This window comes from Malus domestica, chromosome 06, assembly GCF_042453785.1.
Source record: "Malus domestica chromosome 06, GDT2T_hap1".
Classification (NCBI taxonomy): domain Eukaryota; kingdom Viridiplantae; phylum Streptophyta; class Magnoliopsida; order Rosales; family Rosaceae; genus Malus; species Malus domestica.
Window position 1 is genome coordinate 14,373,487 of NC_091666.1, and position 17,209 is coordinate 14,390,695.

At 35.9% G+C, this 17,209-nt stretch overlaps 2 protein-coding genes and 1 pseudogene across 3 annotated transcripts in view; all 3 read right to left on the reverse strand.

The window, feature by feature from the left end:
* LOC139196819 (uncharacterized) overlaps positions 1–1,437 on the reverse strand; it is a 40,584-nt gene extending 39,147 nt beyond the window's left edge. Inside the window, exons 1-3 of the mRNA XM_070823163.1 lie at positions 1,336–1,437; positions 1,168–1,221; positions 1,006–1,081 (exon numbers count right to left, since the gene is read on the reverse strand). Coding sequence (XP_070679264.1) covers positions 1,006–1,081; positions 1,168–1,221; positions 1,336–1,437 — 232 coding nt within the window. The remainder of the gene's footprint in view (positions 1–1,005; positions 1,082–1,167; positions 1,222–1,335) is intronic.
* Positions 858–9,254, reverse strand: LOC103400205 (DNA-directed RNA polymerase IV subunit 1-like; annotated as a pseudogene).
* Positions 8,939–12,525, reverse strand: LOC103400274 (DNA-directed RNA polymerase IV subunit 1-like). Of its 2 annotated transcripts, none has more exons than XM_070823467.1 (6): positions 12,353–12,525; positions 10,685–10,813; positions 9,837–9,963; positions 9,629–9,753; positions 9,183–9,245; positions 8,939–9,104 (listed from the first exon to the last, which is right to left on the reverse strand). In XM_070823467.1, exons 2-4 carry the CDS (start codon positions 10,769–10,771, stop codon positions 9,629–9,631), a joined length of 339 nt encoding a protein of 112 aa, XP_070679568.1. In that variant the 5' UTR covers positions 10,772–10,813; positions 12,353–12,525; the 3' UTR covers positions 8,939–9,104; positions 9,183–9,245. The 2 variants fall into 2 exon arrangements, with proteins under 2 accessions (XP_070679568.1, XP_070679569.1); XM_070823468.1 differs by having other exon boundaries at positions 9,408–9,753; positions 12,353–12,523.
* Between the last annotated feature and the right edge of the window lie 4,684 nt (positions 12,526–17,209).

The window sequence follows — 17,209 nt, forward strand, 5'->3', positions numbered from 1 at the left end:
AAATATGTAATAATTATTGAAAGAAGTTTAAACACACCATAATCATTTATATATAATGAATTAGTACAATATTTTACACTTTATACATTGCATGGTAAGATACATGTGTGACTTAGCAAGGTCTAAAATATCGATGATATCGGAAATATCGGTAGTTCAAAAACACGAAAATTTCGATGGAAATATCGAGATATTATGGATATTTTAGACCATACTCATATCACATTTATGTATCATGTGCATGCCAAGTTAATAATTGAGTAAGCTGCCAATTTTCCTCTTGAAGTTTTACTTAGCTTTTGATTTTCCCTCTAAACTTTTCAATTAGAAAATTAAGGATTGAAACTAGTTTTTTTGGATGATTTCCTCCTTGCTGTTAGTTTTTTATTCATTTCATCCAAATTTATGTTAAATGGAAGTATGTGCACAACATGTGAAGATAGTTCGGACGTTTTGTTTTTTTTTTTTTTTAATAATTGAAAACCCTAAATTTTTTAAAATGTTGACCTATGCAAATCTGTGTGATTCTATAACTTTTGTTTTTGAAGGTCTAGCAAAGTTACATTTTTGTCCTCAAAAGAGTCACGTTGTGTGCACGTGATAAGAGTTTACGTTAATTTTGATAGAATCTATGTAAAACTAACGGTAGGGGTGAAATCGGACAAATAAAATAGTTTAAGTCATTGATTTTCCAATTAAAAAGTTTAGGGAGTAAATCGAAAGTTAAGTGAAAGTTCAAGGGGAAATCGGCGATTTACCCTTAAAATTTTATCTCATTGAATAATAACTATGTACAACATTGGCGCATCATGCAGTATCAAAATGTAGTACAAAAATATAACCACAGTGAATTATAATTAAAACTCAAAAAACAAATACATATAAAAACACGATTGATTAAGTTGTCACAACATTTTTCTGTTTTATCAAATTATTACAACAATAAAAAGGGGGCTTAAATCCAGTGCCAGCTTCCCCTTGCTACTTCCACTAGATCTCTTCTGCCTGTTTCTAAATGTACGGCAAACAAGTTCCAGTAGAAGTAGCAAAAGGAAGCATAGAGCATTGGAGCCACAGAGACCTGAAAACAAAAGCAAAAAGAGAAAAATGGCCGACTTCGCCAACCCCTCTTCAAGCTCGAAATATTCTGTTTCCCTTACAAGTTACACTGGGACGGAGCAATGAACCGATCTGAGATGGCTCATTTCGTACCTGAGAAGCCTGTGTATGAACAAGGATTGCAGCTTTGATAAAGGTATCGGAACTTCAAAACACCGTCTCCTTGAGATGAGTCGCTGCCCTTTGTATAGTTAGACTAGCAAAATTCATGTATACTAACTTTATCCGCCGGTGCTGCCCAGGCAGTAACTTTTGATCCAAATTCTTGGGGGCTTCGGATTCTGAAACATCCACAGCTAAATAAGGTGAAGGGTCCATTTTGAAGATCTTATATCTCTAATCTACACCTACTGTACATGCTTGGACACCGGGAAATATACATGATATGGACCGGTTTATTCAGGTCCATGGTCAAACCATTTTGACTGGTAGCTCTTTACCCTCTGAGGTGCTACAATCTCAAGAGCACCCATCACGCACTTGTGGTACGAAAAATCTTCAACTGTTCCATCTGTTCGTACTACCATAAAGCAGCGTGCGCCCTCATGTTTAGGGTGAGAACCGACCTATAAAAGATAGGAAAGAAAATCATCATGAAACTATATAGCAGCTAAAGGATGGAATAATCAATTTTATCTAATGTAGAATGGATGCTAAATTGGCAATGTATTTAGCAAATTAATGCCCACTGAAATTGCATTCTTTTAAGTCTTTGTTGATTGGCACTTAAGGTGCATTGCCTGGAAAATGTCATTGCTAAGCATCTTTACGCTTAAACCAGCAACAGCTAAATGTATTTATCGAGCACTTTTTGTATTGTCAAGTGATTAATATGCATAAAACTGCTGAACACAAAAACGTACATCTAAATCAAGATAATGTACCTTTATGTCTTGAACTCCAGATCCCATCTTATGCATTCTATGGGGATGAAAATATAAAGCTGTCATCAGTTTTGACTTGTCCTCATCATTTAGCGTTTCATTGACGGGATACCTACATTCACACGAGTTAAGTACATGTGAGTAAATCAATTGCTTTCTTTTTTCATTTGAAACCACTGGATTCAATATAATTCAGCATTTAATACAAGGAGTGCTCCTAAAAATTGTATGTTGGGAAAAGACTGTTTGCAAGAGAATATCAGCATCCCTAAATGTCTTGACAACGAAGTGCTCAATGTCTCATTACAACTTTCAAACAACTCGAGCATTATGGAATAACTGTGCAAAAATGCTATCATTACGTTTGAACTTTGTACCCCATAAAAAAGGCAGTTAAAAAACAAAAATTTGAAAAAAAACCAAATCCGACGAAAGAAGGTGGCCAAAATGGAGCTTTGAGGATACTACTTTATGTCACTAACAGCAGATGTGGCATAAAACTCCTTCAGAGAAGTATAATTCGAAGTGATATAAAAGGCGGAAGAAGTATATATTCGCTGATTTTGGTCTAACAAATGAACAGGTGGGTGATGATAAATTGATAATACTACCTAGAAATTGCAACATGACACAAAAGCTCAAGATATGATCAACCTTGTACGGGGAAGTCAAAGCAGTATCATGCAATGAAAGAGACAAAATGGACAGGAACATCCTAGGGGGTTAACTTACGTGCGTAATATGTGCCTCCATGTCTGAGACCACTTCAGAATATCGTTGAACTTTAGATACTTTTTAATGACTGATCTAGAGATGCTCTCAAACTTATCAAGGCCAATAGGTTTTGCATTTTGGAGCAGATATGGAGAACCGCATTTGTTGAGTGAATTGTTCCAAGCATCAGGCACTTTAACTTCATTTTCCTTAATGGAACCAACTTGGCAGCCGAGCATGTCGTAAACATAGAGTGGCTTGGATAAGTTGAGCCCCTGATGATAAAAGAAGGGAATAAGAATTATAAAAACTAGGTGTCCAATGTTCATTGAAGTGATAAGAAGCCGAACCTATTTAAAAAAATTAGATTGATATAGCAATGTACGAAATATAGTGCTAAATTTGATTGTACGTTGCTTTATTATTTTGAGATATCTACTTATAATTAACTGCTTTAAATATAAATTTAGATCAAACTAAATTGCTCAAGATATCTACCCATAGTTAAAACTCTGGAAGTTTTGATAAGTTCACAGATCCGAAAAAACAACTTAAAAGTCATCACTATAATGTGAAGGGACTTGATAATAAAGCTACATGTTACTTTAAAAAAAAAAAAAACCATTAATGGTTCAGATTAGATTTATAGACAACCTCGTCATTGAAATCCAGCATAATTTCAGCAAAGAACAGCTCAAGATGTAACTTGTATGGAACAAATGCCTCGAAATTGAACCCCATAATCCTCTGTTTTTCTTGAACCGAGGCGAGGAATACTAAATCTCTTTTTAGCCAAAAGCCTACTCTTGGGTCCCTCAAAACACCTTAGTTGGCAGATTAACTTGATTTACCGCAATTAATTAGAGCATAAAAATGAGCAAGAACAGTCTAAACTCTACCTTCTGAGAAAATAAAACTTCAAATTGCCAACCAGTCCCCGAAGGAGGAGGCTTTCCCCATGCCAAGGCTTCCAAACTCCCCGGAAGTTCATCCAGAGCTCCAGCCTTGGCTACTTTCACAAAGCAAGCACCGGGAGTCTACACGACGTTCCAGAATATGCATAGATAAAATAAATAAACCAAAAACTAAGTACGGCTCTTACTGAGAAACACGCTTGCATGAATGGCGATGACACAGATGCGTGTTCTTGTTGTTGGGCAGTGCCTTTTGCATTTAAAACCACAAATTCTCCTGTGGATGATAGGCAATCTGCTGCAAGGATCAAATGTTCGGGAAGTATTTTCTTTCCGATGTCATTACATGTACTCTCTAAACTCTGCAATTAAAAATGCATTGAATTCGTTAACATTTGAAACAAATCTCATTAAACTTTTGTGAAGGATAAAAAATAAAAAAATAAAAAAAAACCAGAGGAATCGCACATTTAGGAAATACTTCCATCCAGCATCAATTCCATAGGCGAGGCAATACTCATGAACATTATCGGGATGACTTCATGACCAATCAATCACATTCATAATCCGGATACAACTATCCGTAAGCATACTCCAAAGTCTTTTCTTGTTGCTCTTTCCTGCCATAGAAACCTTCAAGTAGAGTTCACCGGACAAACCATCAGCTACTTTTAATAGTTTGGGTTGGTCATTCCACAAAATATCCACCTTTTTCACCTCCGGTAACCCTAAGAAAAAAATAGAATGAGCACGACAAAAAGGACAGCATGACTACATAATATGTGTAGGAAATTCTAGACTATCCTAGTATATTTCTAGAAATCTTAACTATATACGTAGGATACAAAATATTCATAAATAACAAAAAAGGACTAAAGTTGTGTTTCTACGACAATTTTACTGAATATTTATGATTTTAACGTATTTTCTTTATCCAAATGCTCAATCTAAAACTTTTCTTCAAAATTAAGGGTAAACAATGAAAAAGACGTAGCATCCATTTCATGATCTTATCATACTTTTTGGTTAAACTATTCATCCACCTGCACCCTACATTCCTACTTCAAGGTGAACCCCATTCCCCACCCCTGCCACACGCTAGTTTCTTATCCCATCCCGACCCCATATAGCCTAACTATAAGCCAGGGTGCACAACCAACCTTTAACCACTGTTTCAAGCAGGAAAGGTATCACCAAGTCTCGAGCTTTATCCAGCTGTTCAGAAGAACTTTTGTTGTTTTCAGCCATAGTGACAGTGATGCAAAATGTACCATTATCTCCGTTGCAAGTGTAAGCTGCAGAACAGTCCCTGCCATTTATCAGCCAAGTTAAATGGGGCAGTAAAGATCCACGAGATGGATTCAGTTTTAAGACAGAAATGATTGATGTTGTAGCAAATAGTGTGGCTGAGAGTAACTGCGGCCTGTCCCTGCCTAAGGTAAAGCAAGATGGAGAAGGCCGATTGCTCACGGGTAATGGATCGTGATGGGACAGCATAGTAAAACAGAAGGAATTCATGAGGAAACTGTAAATGACTCCTAGATCCAGTTGTAAAAGCAAGTAAAAGACCAAGAAAGCTAACAGCTTACTTGCTTGTAATCAGCAAACTGTGAAGAATAGCTTTTAGTTCCAGTCTGACAGAGTTGCACCTCGCATAAAGGGAGTTGACAATGGAACGCATCTTCAGTCTTCTCCTCCTCACAATTTCCTGAATGAAGTAAAATTATACCAGAGAATAGAGCTTGTATAAACCAAAAAATGTTACATGTGACATCTTCTACTACCTTGCTATGTGAAAGTGAGTAACCCATGGGCTGAAACGCTTTTTGCTCTCTTTGTGGGAGGAGAAGCTGATACCAACATAATAAAGAAATTAAAAAACGTAAATTAAACAAAACAGAAAAGAAAATTAAATTATAAGAAGATAAAACAATGAGCAGTGTCTGACATTATCATAAAAGTAGAAACAATGTCGGAAAATTTCAGCCCCTCCAAATAATTCTTAACTTCCAAGGCTGCATACTTGAAGCTGTGCCTCTGTCTTCCAAGCTTCTTAGACAAATATAGAGACATGGTTTGCTTGGCACTGCTTTTCTTTGAGCCACATTCCAATATGTTCTGTACAATTAAACCAGTTCAGAAAACTGACACGTATTTCCAGAATAGTATAGTTGAATCTGTGTTAATAAATCGTCAATTTATAAGCATGGTTGTTGTATCTAACTAAAAGTGATATATTCAGAACCAAATAGAGAGAGAAGAGAGTACCTTCAAATTTAGCAGCGGGGAAGTTTCAAGAAGACTAACTGCCTGATCTAGAGCACTGTATGCAGCCTCAGATATCGCACAAGCAGACAACAAGCTAACAGGTTCGCCACCTACACCATCACAAGCAGCAGCACTCTTATCATGTGCGGTACTGGTGCTATCTGGCAAGGATATGTCATAGGAGAACTGAACAACCTTGTTCCCATATGCATTTCTCACTGTTCCATCATAAGCAGTGCACAAATCCCGCATGAAAAACATAAGCTTTCTTGTCAAAGTCCCAGGAAGATCAGCATTTCCACTAAAAGAACTATCTCGACTTGTTACTGAATGAATAAAACATTCTAACGGATTTAAGCCTGTCAAGAAAGAGCTTTCAACCACAGCAGATGGGATGTAGGACTCAACGCATTCAGCACTTCCCTCAACCTTCTGATCTGAACTGATTACTTTTTGATTATTCCACGCAGCACACGACAGCTGGTTCGGAATTCTGAAAGATAATGGATCTAGTGAGTTTTGCAAACCAAGGCACATACTGTGCAGCACTAATTTCTGCATGTTACCCTTACTTCCAGCCTTAAGCATAGTCATCAAAGAGTTGTCCATACCCACATATTTGTACGCTAAATTTTGAATATCCCGAAAAACGTGCTTGAAAGCATCATGAACAACCTGACTAAGGGCAGCAGACTTCTGCTTCTCGTGACAGAAGTAGTCGACATCCGAAGTCACGAGACTTTGATTCTCTTCAGCACATCCCATAAGAAGTTCCCGACTACTATCCACCAACAACTGTCTAAATATACATACCTGCTCCGCTTCTCTCAACCCACAGAAAATTTCCTCCATCAAGTTATTCCTTGAGCATGAGTCAGAAGCGAGGTATAAGTCCGAGAGAGAGACAGTCAAACCCATCATTGACAACCACTCACAAAAAACTTCCTGAGCAGCATGTAGGAAGTCAAGTACCTGACACTGGCAATGTTTAACGAGACTCTGATAAAGATTTCCACTCATATCTCGCAACCACGAAGAACCTTCAGAGGATAGCAGCTCCCCATTTCGAATACAAACTCCATCTGGAGCAAAATCATAATCAAAACCTGAAGGTAGGAGCATGCTGAATACTTGCTTTCCAGTCCAAGCAGGGCTATTAAGTGAAGGAGCTTTAATTATTGCCATTGACGGCAGTTCATTGCAACTGTTGCATTTGAGAACAATTCAAGAGAACACCATCCTCCAGGATCAAATGGGCAGCAGTTAAGAAATAGGTTGGTACCGCTCTGCACATTAATCAATTGCTTATCTAAAGCAACAAGTTCGCTAAGCTCAACTTTGGCCTCAGCTGATTGAGGAACATAGCCATGAAGGCAATCACCATCAAAGTCACCACGAAATGGAGAGCAACAGAGTGGGTTTATAGATACAACAGGTGCTGCAAGAAGTATCTTGACGAATAAAGCAATGAGGGAGTGTTGATGTATTGATGGAGGCCTATTAATCAACAAAATGTCTCCTTCACTCAGAGGCCTGTAAATAGTATCTCCCATCAGCAATTCGTCTGTCTGGCGTACGAGAATGATGCTACCTTTTCTACGAACATGCATCACTTGTTTGTACATTAGGCGTAGATTGCAGATGGCACCCAACCTTTCTAAGTTCCATCTGTTCAGATTCTCAGCTATCTGCATCCTCTCTGCAATATGAGAGGGTATACCAATTTCACTGAGCTTGATGTTTGCATCACCAACAACCACCGTGCGGAAACAGTGATCAGTTCTCTTCCCAAGAAAAACATCTTTGATCCATCTCAAACCAGATGATTTTGAACGATCATTTTTATTAGCTGAGCAGCAATCAAATCATTGCCCGGTTTCTCTGAGTTCAACTGCATGTAAGAAGGATGAACATAAGCAAGAACTGTATTGTCTTATCTACACAAACACAGGGAAAAAACAAATAAACTGACTAGCTTGCCTTGGAAATTTTCAGGCATTCCAAAACATGAGAACCCAGCTCATTAGCTACACCTTTGAAATTGAAAAGTTTCCTTTAAGCCCTGGTCCGATGGTCCTACAATCATTCATACAAGCAGGCATAAAAGACAAGAAAAAACAAAAGTCATGAATTATGTGGTAATTTTCCAACCAAATCAATCCAGACAATCAAAGTAGTGAAAAAACTTACAAACATCAACCGCTGCCCATTAGCAAAAGCATGCATTAACTCTGTCACGCAATGACTATTTGGAGTTACAAGGAATAAATCCATAGAAAGTGAATCTGTCATTGGGACAAACTTCGCAATGAAATTTGGATCAATATCCTTCAACAAATGATGAACCTGAAAGCCAGAAAGAAGGCGTCATGTTTATGAGTGATCTGCGTAAGAACTAGAAAGTGCGGCATTAATGTTACAAAATTACGAATCAATCAGAGAAACAACAATTATTTCTTGAATTTATAATCCAGAGAAAGATTGTATGTCTACTTTGACGGTTCATATGGTAACAATTTGTTGTAATGGTTAGTTAAGACACAAACCTCCCATCAATTTATTTCTTATCCTGCATTCCATATGCAATAAGGAGAAAATGAATGCTAACTATTTTAGTGTAAAAGTGGGTACAAACAACCTTGGTTTTTGTTTTCTTACACAGAGTAATGGCTCAAGGAGGAGAACATCACATTAAAAAAACAATTTCATAAATTTCATAATTCCATCTCCTAATGGTAATACCCAAATGCTCTAAAATGTACTCCACTCCACACAAGCAAATATGTAGGCATACATGCATTCATAATTTCATACATACAGTTATGTAAGCGTGCATCACTACACGTCCATGCATAAGCATGCATCTGACTGATTTATCAGTTTAATGAATTTATGAAGAAGGAAAGTAATTATGAGTTTGAAGAAATTGTCTCATTAAAAACACATTAAAAAATGCACATCAATGTTAATTCTATAACATTGTCCAATTAAGACAAGCATATATAAGAACTACAGTTACCTGCACATGAGATAGAATTCTTTTGTTTGGTTTAGTGCAACTCTCATCTTGCTGGGCATCTTTTGGAATAAAATCCCAATAGTCAGAAGGCAATATTCCGCTTGCTTCCATGATAATACAACTTCTTTTAAAGAGTTCTCTCGTAGAAACTCTGAACTTCATTCTTGGGTAGCTTAACGAACTTCCCTATTAATTGAAAAGTTCGATGAAGTTACAAAGGTGCAGACAGAATGAAACTACACTCAAAGAGACAAACAAACTCACCGTACAATATTTGCAGCCCTTGCGCTCCTGGTGCTTTCTCTTAACAGTTACAGAGTCAGCACCCTGATGCATGCGTAATAGGAGATGGTAAGTAACTACTTCTTTCGATAACACACACGAGAGTTATAGTTTAAAGTGGACAACTAGAACTCTCACATATAGCTTAAAAAAGTAATATAATTTCATACTACAACAGTATATCTGGAATCTGAAACCATGTGTCACCTCTGAATGCTGCTTTCAAGCGTATCATGCTACACTTTCCAATAATTTACGTAAGAAATCTCCTTTAACAGTCAGAATTACAACAAATTCTACAACAATTTTCAGAACGAACATACGTATCACCCTTCAACCATTAAGGAAAATAAATGGCAACAAATGTTCAATAGTGCCAAACTGTAAGTCACATCTCAGTGATCAGCACAAAAAGTGTGGTAGCTGACCTAGGCCTTAAAATCCTGCTTAACGGATTTACATCCTACACAAATCTTGTTTAAGATTTGAACAACTTCCACAAGATAATAACGATGAACTACTGAGCATGGAAACTGGATACGCCCATAATGACCTAGAAATTAAAACAATTGATCAAAACCAATTCCAAAATTGAAGACAACCACATCAAGAACAATGTTAAATGTTCATCCACACCTTCACAGTTCTGTAACTTGTTTACGGCACCACAAGTAGAGCACTGGCCGGATGGATTTGGAAGTCCGAACCTAGGATCAGTGACCTCACTGGCTGTATTGATTGGTGTTTCTTCAGATATCCTCAGCTGTTACAGTGTTATAAAGTATTAATAAATTCTTATCTGATATAGCAAACGCATCATGCTAAATATAAACCATGAAACCAATAACCCCTTCACACGTTTACCCATACTAAAATGTTCAAACACATTCCAGAAGTAGATTTCATACATTAAAAATGCCTATGAATATAAATAACACTGGACAAACAAATGTGAAGGTGGAAGGTATCGTGTAATAAAAGTGCCAATACAGCTTAATGAGATGATAAAAGAACATAGTTCAGAGAGACCTATTCACAGTAGCATATATGGAAGGAATATGGTTCCCACTCCAGGGAGAAAAAAAAAACAAGTGTTTAATCTTCAAACAAAATACGAAATGTCTAAAGAAAAAATCATATACAAGATGGTCTGAGTTGTATAAATTCAAATGCCACACCAATAGCAAACATCATGTTTTATTGTCACGTGCTAGTCAAACTAAAGTTCAAAATACATGCATATACACAAAAGCAGCACTATTACATTGCATGATTACTATGAAACTGGAAGGCATTTAAATGGAGTATGAATACAACTTATTGAGATGACAAAATAACTTAACTTGGACACCTAATTGATACATATGCGGATAAAATGGTTCGAGTCTAATAATAAAAACTCACTAACAAAACTGAAAGAGTACCAACTAGACACAAGAAAATATGTATAAGGAAGCACATAAGAAAGGGAAAAAAATACTTACAACATCTTCCCCAGTTGTAACATTTAGACGTATGGCAGTTATGATACCAGATCGCACTGGCTCTTCTTCATACAATTCACTGTCCATGGGGTGTGATTAACCCCTTCTACTTACAAAAAATAACGCAACCTGTAATGATAGCCAGAGCGTTAAACAATGAAGAGTAGATAACCGCAAAAGCTTACTATATAACGAAAAAAGGGCTTCCTGTGGAAATTCATAGTGAACAGCCTCCAAATATTTGTACACATAGTTTAGGTACTAACGGTGAGTTCAATCACAAGTTTAAGGTCAGCAGGGGGAAAAGTAACATACATCTACGTATGCCTTTAACTGTGTGCTACATATATACAATGCCAAAAGATGACCTTTTGGAGAAAGCTGATATCAGTAACAAATGGTGTTGATCCAATATGAAATTATCCTGTAAGAAACCTATATATGGGAAAATTATACCAATCCTTGAAACAGGTAACAAGTCAACGTCAATAAATAACTTGATTTGCGTTGCAGACACGTTTACAGACACATCCTGAAGCATCCATATCAAACACGAAACTGAATGGAATTGCATATAACAGCTGTGACGCATAGATATTATGTCCACACCAGTATAGCAATCGCTATGCTTATGAGTTACAAGTTCATGGCTAACAATTTCATTTAGCATTTAGCATTGCTAAGTTAAAACATTGAGCTGGAAGCTCTAACTCCTACCAGTACAGAATGTGTGGTGGCACACTCAAACAATGAAATATACATGGAAATTAGTCACAAACAGGGATTGTCCATTGAATTACCAAATGGCCAACAACCGCACCCCATAAACCGACAATACACACTTCCTGCTTTAGTGATCAAACCTTAATCAATAAACTACCGTTCAGCTACAAAAAGAAAGGTAATACATGATTTCTTTTAATATATTCAAATCAATTAATTACAAAAAACCATGACAATACCATGGGAACAATCATTGTAACCTGAAAACCTAACGAAACAAAATATTTATTTGAAAATTGACCACATACCATCATTGTTAATCAATCTCATTAACCACTAAGCAATAGGAAAACAGCATACCTTGCTTTCACCAGCTTATATGTTCATATATAAAACAAAATTACATCAGATACACCAGAAACCATTACAATTGTCTCCGACACGCTAAAATTTAAGCATTTCAATCAACAAATCTTACAAATAACACAATATTTCAATCCACATTGTACAAAGGTCCATTCTTTTCACCCTCCCCAAATGATCAAACCAAACATGCAGAACACCAGAACCAAATTTTACCATGCACATTGCCAAAACCATCAAATTCCAACAAACCCACAAACCAGGATGTTAAAAAACACAAGAAAACAATCTGATCACCCCAAAGAATCAAACTTTCACAGAAAAATTCAATGAAAGCACATAAACAAAACAAGACCTCGAAGAAACAACATGATCATACATGTAGCAGCAATCCCATCAAACCAAAACACCAAAGTTCTAAAAAGATACAAAATTTCAGACAGGTTTCTGAAAAAGCATGTGCCCTTTTTTCCAGAAACAGAAAGCCTTGCTGTAAAACTCATAAAAAAAGCTGACCCAACAGAGGAAAATAGCAAAAGAAAGCAGGACTGGGAGACAGAGAGAGAGAGAGGTTTTTCTTACTGTAATGAGTAAAACGACGCGCCGGTTCGCTGCAGTCAACCAAAAGACGACGCCAAGTTCAAGAAGGGGACTTGGAAGAAGACCGAGACCGAGGCCGAGGAAGAGCTTCGTCTCTTTCTTACTTGGGTTTGGGTTTGTGTCAGATAAGAAAGAAGCCCCCAAGGTTTCGGTGGGAATTACCCCTACTGACCATTGCTATTTTATATCCCACTCTACTCGTTATCTGACAACTTGGACTGACAGCAAATTACCATTTTAGCCTATTTGCTTTGGATTTTCTGGATTTTCTGGATTTTGAAGCTTTTAATTCAGAGTTTATGACAAATTTCAGAGTTTTTTTTCTTCTAGCAAATAATTAAGGGGTATGATATCCACACACCTCTTTTTATTTCTCACACACCCTTCTAATTTTCGATCGTCGGATCAGATGAATTGAAGAAGATCAACGGACAGAAATTAACAAATAGTATGTGAGAAGTAAAAAAAAATGTGTGAATGACACATCCCATAATTAATTATTCTAAAATAAATAGCGGATTTTCATCATAAGTTTTTCTTTTTTGTTCTTGGCATTCCAGTTTTTGGTTGGGTTTCTCTTTCCAAAGTAGAGCAAGTTTTCAAACAAGTTTCAATTTTTCTGGCGGTTATATTCTTTGACAACGTAAGATTATGGAACGTGTTTGTCGTGCGTAGTCAAATACGGTATGTGTTTTAAAACAAGTACGTTCTCTTGTCAAAGATTGGTCAATGTGTTTCATTTACTATGTCAGACATCAACAGGCAAACATGTGAAACTAACATTCATTGAGACTGACATTCCAAAAATTAAAGGAAACAAACATTTGAAAAATAATGGACCAAATTGTTGTTAATAAAAGCATAGATAACTAACAACAATTTTGTGAATTGCCCTTGTGTATAAGGTTTTCATTTTCATCTCACTACATCCCGAATTCGAATGCCCCCCAATTTAGTCTAGTTCAGAGAAAAGATTTTAGTTGTAATACAAAATTAATTTTAGATAATTCAAATTGTAAAAATTTATAATATCTTTTGGGCTTATCTTAAGAAAATTACTTATGCATAATAATATATAAAATGTAAGGGGGAATGTTAGGAAAACCATCAATTTAAACTATATTTAAGTGGTGATTAACATGCTTATTTGTTACTAGTGACACATTACATGGTTTGTAAATATGATCTTAAAACTGATCTACCTAACATTACTCAATTATAAATAAGTTCAAAAATATATAATATTGTTTACATAAACAAATTTATATGCTTTAGTTGTGTCGTATGCAATTATTTTCTTGAAAATAGAAGTTTTAAAGAGAACATTAAAGGCACTAGCTTTTAAGAGATTAGGTGTCTATCTTTGAAATTAACATGCTCCAATACTAATGTTTTTCTTTGTATCCATACAACTTAGAGGTGTGTTCGGTTTCATTCGGTTCGATTTTCTTTCGGGTTTTTTTCGGTTCGGTTCCTTTTTTGGTTTGGTTTTGTTAGGTTGGGTTAAGGTACGGTATCAGTTTTTTTTTTAATTTTATAAAACTTGATCTTTTTTTTAATATGGAATTTAGAATAGAGGCTTGCATTGGTAGACTAATAATAAGAAAAATGGGGAAAGTGGGAAGACAGTTGTACATATACAAAATCATATAAATCAATCTTATTCTATCAACAACCTCAATTGCAAAGAAAAATGATCAACGTATCCTTTCAAAAAGCAAACAAATAGAGAAACTCTTCAAAGTTTCAAAGTCTTCCAAAACTTTTCTCTGTAACCAATGAAATATCCTCCCTAGTTGAACCAAGTATGCTTCTTGAAAAAGCCTTAGGCTTAGTTTCGAACTTGGCAACAAAATTTCACAAAAGAAACAACTTGGGCATACATTCATAAAGTTTAAAAGGATTTGGTTTGCTTTGGTTCGGTTCAATTTCCAAACCTCCGGTTTAGTTCAATTTTTCCTTTTTCGGTTCAATTTTTTTTCGGCTTTCGGTTTTTCGGTTTCGGTTAGGTGTTTGGTTTAATTTTCTTCGGTTTTCGGTTTCTTGAACCCACTCCTAATACAACTTCCATTAAGAATAATTAAGTAAAAAGATATTCATACAACGTTTATTAAAGATAATTAATTAAAATAATTTTTAACTACACCTCTTTTTTTTAGTACAAACTTATTGAGTAATAGCCTCCTTTGTAATAATAATTAATTTGATCCAAAAAATCTATTACCTGCATAAACAGATTATTTGTTAAACACATATATATTTGTCAACCTAAATTTTGCTCCCTTTTTTTAATAAAAAATTTATTTCATGTTTGATTAAGCTGATATTATCGGATTTGTCTACAAAACCTACATATATTTAGTACAAATTATCATTTAAATGATAAGATAATAATTAGCTGCTCCTGTTAACTACATTGCAATGGTTGGAAATTGAGAGGAAAATAAAGAAGAACGGATGAATGGAAGGATGAACACAGAGATCTTAGAGAGAGAAAGTTTAGACAGAGAAATAGGATTTGTATTAACTGAAAAATGAAGATTACACACTTTGTTTTTATACTAGTAAGTCTAACAATTCTAACCAAATACTAACAAACTTGCTAACTATATTTCTAACTGTATTTCTAACTTGCACCCTTAATAGCTCTGACTCAAAACAGCACAACTAAGTGAAATTAACTCAAAACAAGAACTAAAGACTAATTTGGACGAAAATTAAACTAAACTTGACTCAAAATACTAAAGGGGGTTGTTTTGACGAATTTAGACTTAAACAAATAACTTGCAAAAACAAAGTAAGTAAAAACGAAATTAGGGTGAATTCAAGGGTGAAAAACTAGCTAGAGAGTCCTTCTCCACACATGAAACATATGCATATTGATTTCCAGTATTATTTTTTTAAACCACGAATGACAATGCCCCAAATTAATTGTGAATGCACTAATTAACTTTCAGATTTTCCTAAATTCATTGAATTGGATGGATAGCGCATCGCAACCCAATTATTCTTCTCAAGTTCCCTATATGAACAACATAATAGAGATATATATCAAAAATCATTAAGTTCTATGAAAATTATAAGCATTGACAAGGCCTTCGTAACTATGAACTGCATGATACTCCTGCCAAGAATTTACTTAACACGATTGTGACTAGCAATCTCCACTACTCATAAATATAAGTTCATAACAATTAGGTGAAATTCCCATATATTTTAGCATCAAATCCCTACATGCAAACTAAATATGCATCCTTAATAAACACATAAGAATAAGTTATCAATAACGTATATAAGTAAATCACATTCATGCTTTACGAAACAATAACTGAAGGTAATAATTCATATAAAACATATGTCCATGGCTTCAAATTCACCTCTAACTAAAAAAGAATTAGTTACATGTTCATAATAATTGAAAAGCAAAGTAAAATAAACATGGAAACGAAACGAGGGAAGAAAGAACTCTAAAAGTCTCCAATGGTTGCAGGTGGCGTGTGGCACAACCCTCCTCTTCTCCAATGGAAGCCACGGCAAAGTCTTCTCTCCTTCAAGGCTACGGCAAAAGGTATGAATTTCTATCTGTGGTGGTTCTCTGCAGCACACCCCTCTCTTGCAGCAAAAATAAGTGTATATATATATGTGTAGCACGGCAAACCCTAGAGATTAGGGCTTGAGTTGTGCGACATCATTCATAAATCCATCAGGACATGGGTTTGGACCAATTAATTTATGAGAAGGATTTTTGCAATCCAAATCCACAAGGAAAAAGCTACCTAAATCAGAATCGAAGAGGGAAAAGGGAAATAAGGGTGCGGTAGAATCTTGGAGGAAAGGGAAAGGGAGTGCACGGCAAGGCAAGGCCTTCTAGAAGGAGGGAAAATGCGGCATATGTGTAAGGCTTCTAGAAGGACAAAGGGGAAGGGTGCAACACCATTTTAGGAGCAGATAAGACTTCTAGAAATCAGGTGTGAACACGGAAATTCCTGAAACAAACGAGACAAAAACATGTGTACAAAATAATATTTTGTATTAATGATTTTAGGGTTACAATCTCTCTCAAATTTGATCCTCTGATTTGATCTCCGTAAGGTGTTGATTTGTGGATGTGCGATTGATCCAAGGGCCATCAAGGCTTGATCTTAGATGAATGTTTGGAAGTTTCTTCAATGGCCATTAGGGCTTGATCTTGAAAGTCGAGGGAACGGATCTTCAAGGGGCTTTTGGGCTTGATCTTGAAGGTTGATGGATGAACGAGTCTTTAAGGGCTTTTGGGCTTGATCTTGAAGAACAGTGATGAACAGATCTTCAAGGGGCTTTTAGGCTTGATCTTGGAGAACAGTTGGATTTGTGGATTTGTTGATGTTGTTGATCCAAAGGGTCGTTGGGGCTTGATCTTAGGATGAACAGATGATGAACGATGAACACTTTCTTTAAGGGCCGTCGGGGCTTGATCTTGAATTGGTGAAAGTTCTTCAAGGGCTGTCAGGGCTTGATCTTGAAGGAGGATTTGATGAAGAACGAAGAGAGTTTTCTTGATCCTTCGGGATTTGCTTGGGAGCTTTAGAGTTTCAAAGCTTCAAGGTTTTTGTGTAGTATGAATTGGTTATCAATTGGTTCTTAAAATGAATGAAATGGCTTCTATTTATAGAATTTTCCAAAGCCTAATTTTGAATATATTATTCAGATGAAATAAATCGTTTCTGCCAAGTGTTGACACGTGTCCTGTTTGATGACTTTTCTGATGATTCTCAATTTTTCGTTAAGTCATCTGCTACGTGTAAAATTTATGTGACACGTGAACATTGAAATTTTAATTATTGATCAACATTTATTTCA

What these genes read in the sequence shown, in the direction of transcription:
- LOC103400274 (XM_070823467.1), bottom strand. Translation starts at nt 10,771, where the DNA reads ATGGACAGTGAATTGTATGAAGAAGAGCCAGTGCGATCTGGTATCATA. An exon ending in TTACAACTGGGGAAGATGTT is followed by an intron (nt 9,964 to 10,684) that starts GTAAGTATTTTT and finishes ACACTGTAACAG; the next exon opens with CTGAGGATATCTGAAGAAAC. An exon ending in CAAGTTACAGAACTGTGAAG is followed by an intron (nt 9,754 to 9,836) that starts GTGTGGATGAAC and finishes TTTAATTTCTAG; the next exon opens with GTCATTATGGGCGTATCCAG.